The sequence below is a fragment of the Anabrus simplex genome, chromosome 1 (assembly GCF_040414725.1).
Source record: "Anabrus simplex isolate iqAnaSimp1 chromosome 1, ASM4041472v1, whole genome shotgun sequence".
Classification (NCBI taxonomy): domain Eukaryota; kingdom Metazoa; phylum Arthropoda; class Insecta; order Orthoptera; family Tettigoniidae; genus Anabrus; species Anabrus simplex.
In genome coordinates, this window is record NC_090265.1 from 1698866133 (window position 1) to 1698879179 (window position 13047).

Genomic DNA, 13047 nt, shown 5'->3' on the forward strand with positions numbered 1-13047 from the left:
CCATATCATTCCTCAACTTGTCCAGTTTGGTTTTTTGAATTGTGGACCTAAGGAACTTCATCTCGGATGCCTGCAACCTTGATGAGTCTTTCTTAGTGAGGGTGCAGGTTTCAATACCATAGGTTAGGATTGGTATGAAGTACTGATTGAAAATCACCAGCTTTGATTTTGTTGGTACTTTGGAATCCCAGAGCAGTGTTCGTACTTGCTGGTAAAAGTGATAGCTCTTCTGCACTCTATTTGGCACCTCCTTTGTGGCTAGTGTACCTCGAGATATTACACTGCCGAGGTTTGTAAAGCTTTCTGCACTTTCTAGTGGATGGTTTCTTAGCATGATGTTTGCTGGTCATCCCTCTATGTTTATTGCCATCCTACTGTTTTGAGTTCGCTTATCTTGAGATTGAACTCCTGGACCTTAACCTTCCATTCATTGAGTCTCGACTGTACTTGTTGCTCAGTTTCTCCCCAGATCATAACATCATCAGCAAAGGCCATTGCATTTAGTTCACCAGAGGTTTTCTTGATGTTCTTCATTATGTCATCCGTGATGGGGATAAACAATAATGGGGATGGTACACTGCCTTGCTGGACTCCACTTTTGGTCTTGAAGCATGATGAATGTCCGTCACCCAAGTGCACACAGCTGGTACAGTTCTCGTACAGCATCTGAACTTTCCTCACCAGTCCCTCTGGCACATTCCTTTTTCTCAGGCATTCCCCTATCTTCTCTCTTGCAATGCTGTGATATATCTTCTCAATGTTAAGGAAAACCATAAAGAGATCTTTGCCTTTTTCCCAATATTTTTCCATTAACATACGGACACTGAAGATTAGGTCTGCTGTGGACCTGTTAGGCCTGAAGGCATACTGTTCCTCTTCAGACTGTGGCTCTAAAATGACTCGCAATCTGCTCTCTAAGATTTTCTCTAGAATCTTAAGCCCATGAGAAAGGAGTGTTATTCCCCGATAGCTAGAGTATTTTCAATTTCCTTTATTAAACCGGGGGATAAAGACACCCTTGCTCCAATCAGTAGGTATCTTGCCATCTTTCCAAACTGCATTGAGCACTCTGTGTAGCCACTGTAAACCTTGGACTCCTGCTGCTTTAATCATGTCCGTGCTGACTTCATCGATTCCTGAGGATTTCCCTTGTAGTATCTTCTTAAGGGCTGCTTCTGTATCTGCCCATGTAATGGGAGGTTCTTCTGTGCAAGTTTCAACAGCTGGTTCTTTTGTTCTCTGATCTGCTTCTGTCCTGTTCAATAGGTGATCAAAATTATTCCTCAGAACCTCTCTGATGTCCTCTTCTTTCCTGGCCAGGTTTCCATTAGGTCATCAATTGCTTTGATGGTTTCAAATTAATACCTTTTGTTTTTGATCACTCTGAACAATAGTTTCATATTGCCTCTGCTATCTTCCTTCAGTTTTTGAGTAAATTTCTCCCAGCACTTTATCTTCTCCTCTTCTACTACTCTTTTTAACTCTCAATTTCTTGTCCCGATAAACTTGCTCGAGGTCTCTGATCTTCCCCTCGTCCTTTACTTGTTCTGGCTTGGATTTCTCTCTATCTCGTACTTTTTGTGCCATGTTCCCTTAATTTATTGAGAATCTTACTCTTTCATTCCACCGGGGTGTTTCTTTTTCCCTTACTCTCACACTTGTCTTCCCGCAAACCTATATTGATTCTTTTATCGAGGCATTCTTTAATCTTGTCCACTCTACCTCACCACTCTCCACTTTTTCTGTAGGCAGTTGTCCTCTTATATGGTCCTGGTAGACGGTCCTTTTTCCAATCTGTTGTAGTTTCCACACCTTAATCTTAGGTAATTTTCTGGTTGTTATCTTTGGTACGTTAATGTCTTTCAGATCTACTACTAATAGTTTGAGTTACAAATGGCAGAACGCTGTTAGTGGTGTGTGTGTGTGTGCTCACAGTTTTCTTTGATTAGCAGGTGTAGTAAAGGCGTAATTCGTTACAAAGGTAGTGAATCACAACTTTTACAGTGTGTATTGTTTACTTCATAACATCACTCAGTGCCGTGCAGTGGATTTTTGTAAATATAAACAAAATTTAATTATGGGAAGAGACAAGAGAAATGCAGCCAGCCGGGGAACCAGGACCAAGACAGAGCCTGCAGCTGGAAGCGGGAGTGAGGCGTCGCTAGCGGACAGCATTGTTCAGCAGGTAAGGGAAGCTCTATAGTCGAAAGACCTTCTCTCGGCTATCGTTGAGGCACTAACTGAAAGTGTCACAAAGGCTGTGGCTGAACAACTCAAGGCCACCCTGGACTTCAACATTGAGATTATCATCAAACTTAAAGTTCATATTAAAAATAGGGTAATTGAACTGAAAGCAGTGCAGGATGAACTCAAAAGGAGTACTGATGCTCTGGAGCAATACCAGCGTAGAGGAAGTGTGTGTGTGTGTGTGTGTGTGTGTGTGTGTGTGTTCGAAATTCCTGAATCACTGAATGAGAATAGGACAAACTTTCAGTTAGGTTGTTTAAAGATAAACTTGGCCTTGATATTGCCGTGCAGGACATTGATAGGTCTCACCGTATTGACAGGTCAGGGCCAGGAGTGAAGCGGCCCATAATTGTGAAATTTGTATGTTATAGGAAAAGGAAGGAAGTCTTTCGTAACAAGCACAGGTTGGCAGGCACTGGAATCACTATCAGGGAGGTCCTGACTGCGGCTTGCACTCTAATATTAAAGGCGGCTGTAGATAAATTTGGAGTGAGAAATGTCTGGACCCTACAGGGATGCATTGTTGGAAAAAAGGGAGGGAACCAGACACAACATATCAACAATGGATGAACTGAACTCTCTCAAGTAAATGAGCAATACCATTGTGTAGTATCTCACCCTGTGTCTGTAGATTCTACTGTGAAATAGCTTTCTAGTTCCTTAACTGTTTCTTCCTATGGGACTTCTTAATTTGTAACAAATTTGTAAAGTAGTCTTATAGCATTCACAAGTCCCACCCACACCTACAAGCTCTTTCCCTTCTACTTATTTCTGAAATGCTCGCCGGCAGGTGCAGTTAAAGCCTGGGAGTACAGGCTGTTAGCAAAATCCTACTCTGGGCTAACTTTTCAACTATATATTAGTGTAATTTTATTAATATTGTTATTTTATTATTTCTTTTTTATTATTTGTCCTTATTGAAATGTTCAAACATATTCTATGTGTATGTAATTATTATTTGCATGTGTCTTTCAGTGTGTGTGTTATCAGTGTTTGTTCCAGGAATGTGTTACCTACCCTTTAAACATGTCAGCAGCAGGTGTCCTTGAAACTACTTTTAGACCATAAAAGCAATAGAACCTGATGATGGAACTCTGGCACAAGAAGAGGGAGAAATTAAACAAGAACTCAAGATCTATTTCGAAAAGCTGCTGAATGGAGATACAGAAAACATAACAACGGATAGAGGAGAGCCAAGTCGAGGAACCACAACTGAACCACCAATTACATGGCTTGAGGTTGAAAATGCGCTCAAGAGCATGAAGAAAGGAAAGGCAGTGGGCATAGATGAACTAAGTGCAGATATGCTGAAAGCAGCGGGAGTTCCAGGAATCCAATGGCTCTATAGACTGCTCAACAAGATATGGGAGGAAAATACTATTCCTGAGGACTGGAAGATGGGCATCATTGTACCTCTGTTCAAGAAAGGAAGCCGACGAAAATGTACTAATTACCGTGGTATCACACTACTGTCTCATGTCCTGAAAATATTGGAAAAAATAATAGAGGCCAGAATCAGAGATATTGTTGAACCAATTTTGGAAGAAGAGCAGTATGGTTTCAGACCAGGAAGGTCAACTACAGACCTTATATTTGCAATTAGGATGCTAATGGAAAAATACTGGGAGAAGAACAAGCCTTTATTCCTAATATTTTTGGACATTGAGAAAGCATACGATAGTGTACCAAGGGAAAGAATTTGGCAATGCATGAAAGAACTTCAAGTGCAAGACAGCCTCATAGACAAAGTGAAAATGTTGTATAGTGGGAACAGAAGCTGTATTCAAGTAGGATGTGGTTTGTCGGACTGGTTTGAAACAAAGAGAGGAGTGCAGCAGGGCAGCTCATTGTCACCACTTCTATTTATTATTGTAATGGATGTAGTAATGAAATCTATTAAAAGGAAAGAACATGGAGATATCAAAGCCTTCACATTTGCAGATGATGTTGCGATCTAGAGTGACTCAGAAGAGGAATTGGGAGAGAGAATACAAAGCTGGAATGAGAAGTTTAAGAAATATGGTTTAAACATCAGCAAGACCAAGATGGTGGTGATGAAAGTGTATGGGGAAGGAGCAGAACCAATAGTCATGTTAAATGAAGCTCAACTGGACAGCGTTCCAGTTTTCAAATACTTGGGTAGCGTTATATCAAATGACAACCTAGCAAAACATGAGGTGAACAATCAAATCAATAAGGCAACACAATTTTACCACCGGGTAAGACACCTGCTGTGGGATGAGCAAATACCCATGAAAACAAAAATGACATTGTACAAGTCCTATTATACACCAATTCTTACATACAGTCTCGAAACCACAACACTGACCAATAGAGATAATTCCAAACTTCAGGCAGCTGAAATGAAATTCCTACGCACTATGATCCAGAAAACTAGGAAAGACAAGATTAGGAATGAGATAATTAGAGAAGAAGTAGGAATAGATGATTCTCTCCTCAATAAGATTCAGATATCAAGACTGAAGTGGTTTGGTCACATGAAGAGGATGCCAGTAAACAGAACTGCAAGGAAGGAATTTGACAGAAAGGTAGAAGGAAGACAACCCGTGGGAAGGCCACGAAGGAAATGGATAGATTTAGTTAAGAGCTATGTACTGCTGAGAGGTCATGATTGGGACAAGTTGGTGGAGGAAGAATGGTACAAGGACAGGATGAGATGGAGGAGGCTCATATACCACACCCGGGAAACTGGAGATGGTTTAGGATGATGATGATGATGATGAGCATGCATATTATATGTCGTACTGAAACCTGGTCGTCTGACAAATTCAGCTCTACCCTTGTAAAACTAGAAGGATATACTCTCTATCGGCATGATCGCACTGCCAGGCGTGGTGGTGGTTTAGCAGTATAGTGAAGAGATGATATTAAATGTAGAATAATTAGTAAATCATCATCGGACATCACTCCACACACGGAATATATGTTTGTTGAGACCATAATTAAACGTCAAAAAGTATTGATAGGAGTTGTCTATAAACCACCGAATGTTACTAACATCTCTGAACTTGAATCTGACCTTCTCAAACTAGTACCAACCTACGAGCATATACTACTTCTTGGTGACTTTAATACAAATATCTTAGCCCCGACTGGCACATCAGACTGAATCAGCAACCTTTTTACCTCCATCAACATGACGATCTTACCACTAGATGAAACTAATCTTGTTCATACTTTTAAATATACAAGCCATACATGAATTGACCTCCTTATTACAAATAACCTGCATAAAGTTCTTAAGTACGGTCAGTTTCCTACCTGGCATCTCAACTTATGACTTAATTTACCTGTGCTACTCTCTAAGTGTACCAAAGTACAAAGCTAAATACATTTGTTATAAGCATCTGAAAAGTATCGATCTACAACAACTCCAAAATGATGCGTATAGTTTACCTTGGGAAGATATAAAGCAAATACATGACACAGACATCAAAGTGACAAGTTTTAACTCTCTACTCATAGGACTATATGACAAGCATGCTCCAGTTAGGCAAGCTAGAGTCACTCACTCACTGCACCTTTGTTAACTAGCGATATAAAAGCAACAATGACTCGCCGTGACGCAATGTTCCACCGATACAAGGAAACAAATAATGAACTAGATTTTGAACAGTATCATCTTTTACATACAGAACAAAGCAATTAATTTGCAATAGCAAATTTATTCACATTAAAAATGGAACAAAGAACTTATATGCACCTAAAACCTAGAACCACCTTCAAGCTATGGGAGTTGGAAAATGCAAAAAGACACATGTGGCAGCTATATCTCTCGATACACTTAACTCTCACTTCATAACTAACCCAATAAATTAATAGACCTCAAAGTCATATCCATCTAAATAAAAGAATCAGTGACCCTACAGAAAACAAACATAATTTTTCTTTTTACCCTGTCAGTGTAAATGATGTAAAGTTATTTTGAATTCAGTTAAGTCGCAAGCTAAAGGAGCAGATAACATCCCAATAGGCTTTATAAAAAACATTATTGGCGCGGTCCTACCAATTATTACCCACATTGTAAACTACTGTCTAACCACAGGGACGTTTCTAACTGCATGGAAGGATGTTCTAGTAACCCCAATGTTAAAGCATACCACAGCAAACGTGCCATCTGATTACTGGCCTATTTCGATTCTTCCCCCTCTCTTGAAAGTTCTTGACCGAGATGTAAATGAGCAGCTAGTAGAATTCTTAACCAGACATTCTCTTTCTGACCCATTGCAATCTGGCTTCAGAAAGGGACATAGTACTATGACTGCACTTCTTTGGGAAACAGGTGACCTAAGACTAACAATGGACAAAAGGCAGGTGACGATACCGACACTCCTTGACTTAAGTAGTGCGTTCGATATGGTAAATATAGACATACTCTTATCCAAGCTCCGCTCTCTGCATATCGGCCCGATAGCCCTAAAATTTTTAAAGTTGTACCTTACAAATTGTTGCCAGTGCATAGCGGTAAACAATCAAGGATCCCAGTGGGCTGTAAAATCATCCAGTATCCCTCAAGGGTCTGTTCTAGGGCCCCTATTGTTCGTCTTCCATATTAATGACATATCCTCCACACTTCGGTATTGTATTGCATTGTACTGCTGATGATTTGCAGATATACAAACACACGACTACAAACAATTTACATGAAACAGTTCAACATATTAATTCACATATTAAAAGGCTTACCGCCTATTCTAAAAACGACCATCATCATCATCCTAAACCATCTCCAGTTTCCCGGGTGTGGTATATGAGCCTCCTCCATCTCATCCTGTCCTTGTACCATTCTTCCTCCACCAACTTGTCCCAATCATGACCTCTCAGCATTACATCGCTCTTAACTAAATCTATCCATTTCCTTCGTGGCCTTCCCACGGGTCGTCTTCCTTCTACCTTTCTGTCAAATTCCTTCCTTGCAGTTCTGTTTACTGGCATCCTCTTCATGTGACCAAACCACTTCAGTCTTGATATCTGAATCTTATTTAGGAGAGAATTGTCTATTCCTACTTCTTCTCTAATTTTCTCATTCCTAATCTTGTCTTTCCTGGTTTTCTGGATCATAGTGCGTAGGAATTTCATTTCAGCTGCCTGAAGTTTGGAATTATCTCTCTTGGTCAGTGTTGTGGCTTCAAGACTGTATGTAAGAATTGGTGTATAATAGGACTTGTACAATGTCATTTTTGTTTTCATGGGTATTTGCTCATCCCACAGCAGGTGTCTTACCTGGTGACAGAATTGTGTTGCCTTATTGATTCGATTGTTCACCTCATGTTTTGCTAGGTTGTCATTTGATATAACGCTACCCAAGTATTTGAAAACTGGAACGCTGTCCAGTTGAGCTTCATTTAACATGACTATTGGTTCTGCTCCTTCCCCATACACTTTCATCACCACCGTCTTGGTCTTGCTGATGTTTAAACCATATTTCTTAAACTCCTCATTCCAGCTTTGTATTCTCTCTCCCAATTCATCTTCTGAGTCACTCCAGATCGCAACATCATCTGCAAATGTGAAGGCTTTGATATCTCCATGTTCTTTCCTTTTAATAGATTTCATTACTACATCCATTACAATAATAAATAGAAGTGGTGACAATGAGCTGCCCTGCTGCACTCCTCTCTTTGTTTCAAACCAGTCCGACAAACCACATCCTACTTGAATACAGCTTCTGTTCCCACTATACAACATTTTCACTTTGTCTATGAGGCTATCTCGCACTTTAAGTTCTTTCATGCATTGCCAAATTCTTTCCCTTGGTACACTATCGTATGCTTTCTCAATGTCCAAAAATATTAGGAATAAAGGCTTGTTCTTCTCCCAGTATTTTTCCATTAGCATCCTAATTGCAAATATAAGGTCTGTAGTTGACCTTCCTGGTCTGAAACCATACTGCTCTTCTTCCAAAATTGGTTCAACAATATCTCTGATTCTGGTCTCTATTATTTTTTCCAATATTTTCAGGACATGAGACAGTAGTGTGATACCACGGTAATTAGTACATTTTCGTCGGCTTCCTTTCTTGAACAGAGGTACAATGATGCCCATCTTCCAGTCCTCAGGAATAGTATTTTCCTCCCATATCTTGTTGAGCAGTCTATAGAGCCATTGGATTCCTGGAACTCCCGCTGCTTTCAGCATATCTGCACTTAGTTCATCTACGCCCACTGCCTTTCCTTTCTTCATGCTCTTGAGCGCATTTTCAACCTCAAGCCATGTAATTGGTGGTTCAGTTGTGGTTCCTCGACTTGGCTCTCCTCTATCCGTTGTTATGTTTTCTGTATCTCCATTCAGCAGCTTTTCGAAATAGATCTTGAGTTCTTGTTTAATTTCTCCCTCTTCTTGTGCCAGAGTTCCATCATCACGTTCTATTGCTTTTATGGTCTCTTGATCCCTTTGCTTGTTTTTCACTACTCTGTATAGCAATTTCATATTTCCTCTACTGTCCTCTTCCAGTTTGTCTGCAAACTCATTCCATTTCTTCTCTTTTTCTTCCCTTACAATGTTCTTTACAGCAAGTTTCTTGTTCCTGTATACTCCTTGAAGTCTTTGTATTTCTTGTTCATTTCGTTCTTGTCCCTGTTTTTGTTTCTCCTTGTCCAGTGCCTTCTTTATTTGGTTTCTTTCTTTCACCGCTGTTTTCACTCTATCATTCCACCATGGTGTCTCCTTTTTTCTTTTGATAGAACTTGTAACTCCACATAGGTTTTTGGCTTCTCCCACAAAGGTGTCTTTGAAGGCCTTCCATTCTTCATTAACGCTGGTTACTTCACACTTCGGCATACTCTGTTGAATCCTTAGTTTGTATTCTTCCTTTATTTGGACTTCTTGCAACTTCCAAGTTTTAATCCTTGGTTTTTTCGTAATAAGTTTCTGCGTTTCATTTGTCTTATGTTTGAAGTCTACTACCAACAATCTGTGGTCACTGTCCATGCTTTCACTAGGGATGACCTTTACATCTGTGATGTACCTGCCACCATCTTTATTTGTGATTACGTAGTCAATCAATGTTCTATACTGGCCATCCCAACTGTACCTTGTTATTCTGTGACTGTCTCTTTTTTTGAAGAATGTATTTTTGATTATAAGATCATTTCTTCTGCACAGATCTAATAGTTGTTCTCCTTCTGGGTTCCTTTGTCCAAATCCATGTGGACCAATGATGTTCTTGTACCCAAGTCTGTCTACGCCAACTTGCACATTTAGATCTCCAATAATAATAACATTTTCCTCATTAACTGTATCTTCCAGGTCTTGCCGAAATTTCTCTTTGTCTTCCTCACTGCAGCCTGTCTGTGGGGCATACATTTGTATGACGATGTACTTAGTGTTCTCCAGTTTCATGAACATTTTAATGATTCTATCACTTTTGCAGATAACTTCAGCTGTAGCATCAATCCCTTCGTTAATTAAGAATCCAGCACCATTTTTCGCTACCTTCACCTGTCCACTCCAGTATAATTTATATCCTCCACGAAGTGTCTTACTTCCAATCCCTTTCCATTTGGTCTCACTTAATCCCAATATTGATATTTTTCTTCTATCCATCATGTCTAGGAGTTCTTCTAACTTTCCAGTTAATGATAGAATGTTCATAGTTCCAATTCGGTATTTGGGTCTCTTTTTTATTTGGGGTTTCCTTTCAGAACATTGTATATCATCAGCCTTACGGTCATCATACTTTACAATTGTCTGAGAGGACGTGTCAGTCCGGTCTATAATATTCTTTCCGAGGCTCTTTTTCTTATTGAAAGCAACTATATTCAATACTCTCCTGCTGACTTGCTAGGCCTAACGCATAAGAGGATTTTCTTTCAGGGTTTACTCCCTTAGCCTTTGAGGATGCCTTCCTCGTCCTACAAGGCAGTAGGTTCTATCTGTACACCCCAGAAGGATGGGTTGCCTCTTCCGCCATCTCCGCCGTACCGAAGTCCATCTTCTCCGCCGTAGATGCCGTTGAGGTCTTCACCCTTAACCCAGGGCAAGGGCCCTCCATATTTATGACCCCTGGAGAGAGGGTGTCCCAGTATTTTAAAACCCCCAGGAATTGGGCTACCTGTTGGTCCGCGGGTTGTATTGGTTATTTCAACCAGCCCTACATACTGTAGGGGCCCCCTATCCGCCACCTGGGGACGCGCTCTGTAGGGGTCAGGTTCCCCTGGTTACTTATTGGAAGTTAACCCCACCCACAAGGAGTAAGGTTATTTGCAGAGTAAAAAAAAAAAACCGACCACTTATTCCTAAATCCTCGTAAAACACAAAGTATTATCGTAGGAAACCCTAAATTATTACATGTAATGAGTAATATCGATCCTCCTTCACTCGTAATCAGTGACAGTGCTGTACCATACCTTAAAAATGTAACTAATCTTGGAATCTCCATCAATGAGAATCTGACCTGTAATGAACACGTAACTAATGACTGGGCGAGGTGGCCATGTGGTTAGGGGCGCGTGGCTGTGAGCTTGCATCCGGGGGATAGTAGGTTCGAATCCCACTATTGGCAGCCCTGAAGATGGTTTTCTGTGGTTTCCCATTTTCACATCGGGCAAATGCTGGGGTTGTCTTTTACTTAAGGCCACAGCCGCTTCCTTACAACTCCTAGGCCTTTCCTATCCCATTCAATATAAGCCTTTTCTGTTCATTGACAGACACTCCAGGGTATACAGGGCATCTGGGCAGATGACTGTTGTGTAGTGTTTCAGTTCCAGATGGAGCAAGAGGCATCACTTTGTGTAGGTATTTTGAGTCAGCCACTATGCCAGTTGCAGCTTATTAACCCTCGAACCAGTAGCTGACGATAGATCGCCAGGTTTGCCCCTATCTCAACCGCCGCTGACGATAGATTATGGCAGCATTCATCAGGCATGTTTTCTCCTTGGAATGTGGAATGTTTCGTTGTTCAATACATCCATTTATGTGTGATATCTTTGAAACAAATGAAGGTCGCAATTCGTACAGCTTTGAAACACGTGTTGTTTTTGTTGTGAGTTGCTTTCATTGTTTACTGTGTGTTACGCACACACGATGGCTACATTTTCGGATTTAAATGATGAAGATATTTTAATAGAATGAAATGCATCTGTAAATTCAAGCCCTACTGCAGCATAATGGATAAGTGTTGTGCCACCTGAGGTAGGTTATGAACACCCACAGCTTAGAACTATATCAAGTAACGTACTTTTTATTGAACAGTTCGTAAAGAATTAACACTATTCACTTAAAATTTGCATGCCTATCATCAGAATTAATTTCTCTACAAAATATATATTTTAAAAAGTTTCAGAAAACTGATTAGTCATTTATATTTGATGTGTAAGTAAAAATATTTTTGATTTTTTTGTGGGGGCATTTAAACGGGCGAAAAATTTTAAAATATATTACATTGAGCTTAAATGGAAACCACTTTTCAAACAGTCCAGTTCATGCTGAATGTTTCAGTGTATTATATGTGCATATTCTGTGAATAATACATCTGTCAGAGTGACATGTATCAGGTACTGCAAATGTGTGGTGCACACGCACTGGTTAGAGCTACTTCAACTACCGGTTGAAGGGTTACGTCTCGCGGAGAGTGCTCTTGTTTGTCATTTGTTTAAGACTGATGAAATGTTGGCAAAACCTTCTAAACATTTTGCTTTTATTATCCCATCTACTGGTTATCATTTTCAGCTGCTGGTTGTTGGTCTCAGTCATCACTGACCTTTGAGTAGAGTTTCTGTTCTGTACATTGTTTATTAATCTGGGTGATAAAAATGCAGTTAAGCCTCTTAAAGCAATCATAAGATCTTCCATTGTTGCATTACATTGATATAATATCTTGTTTATAGGTATGAAAGTTATGTAAAAGAGACATTTTGCAAGAATACCAGTCCCCTCGAATATGTCTGTGACAAGAATCCTGAAGACGGCATTGTTGTTCAAAACATTTTAAGGGAGGTAAGATATACTGCAGTGTTTACTTATTAAAGCAAGAAAATTATTTTCACATTCACTTTTTATTGTTACATCCAACATGGGAGCACATCTTTGTACTGCGAGGATGCCAGTGGTAATACAATAACCAAAACATAGATGTAACAAGAGTATGAATGTTATCTCGTAGTTTGTCACTTGTATTGTAAGTCTTACGTGTTGATTAAGGAAGGTGTAGTGTTTGATGGAATATATAAGATATGGTCTGTTGGAAACAGGCCACACACTTGTGAGATCATTATAATGGTCACAGAGTTTTGTTATTTACATCACACAGTTTTAGGTCTTGCACTATATAATAGATGGCTGTGGTATCAAGGTGACATTGAAGTGTAGCTGATTGGTTTCATCACGGGCTTCTAACTAGGATGGCTGTGATTCGAACCCTGGCCAGTGAGTGGAGGTTTGTGGTTTGGATTCCAAATTAAACTGGAGGTCCCATAGCTATGTACATACAGTAATATCAACAGTCACATAAAACTACAAGCTTGCTTGTTTTCAAGGTGATGTGACTACAGTGGAACCTCGATTCTCCGTTTTTGGAGGGACCACCGAAAAAAAAAAAACCCATACAATACGGGAAAACGGAAAATCCGGGAATGAATGAACCATGAACAATTTGGCTAAACATCACAAAAAAGAAATATGTATACTTAAAATCTTACAAACACCCCTAAACCAAACCAAACTACAGCCCCAATGGGCTTTCTGCCTACCAAGCGACCGCTGCTCGGTCCAAACGCCTGCAGATTACGAGGTGACGCATGGTCAGTGTGACGAATCCTCTCGGCCGTTATTCCTGGCTCT

At 40.1% G+C, this 13047-nt stretch overlaps 1 protein-coding gene across 1 annotated transcript in view; it reads left to right on the forward strand.

The window, feature by feature from the left end:
- The window catches only part of LOC136863856 (serine-protein kinase ATM), a 570640-nt gene that overhangs the window by 467797 nt on the left and 89796 nt on the right, over nt 1–13047 (forward strand). The window contains exon 37 of the mRNA XM_068226546.1: nt 12096–12204. Coding sequence (XP_068082647.1) covers nt 12096–12204 — 109 coding nt within the window. The remainder of the gene's footprint in view (nt 1–12095; nt 12205–13047) is intronic.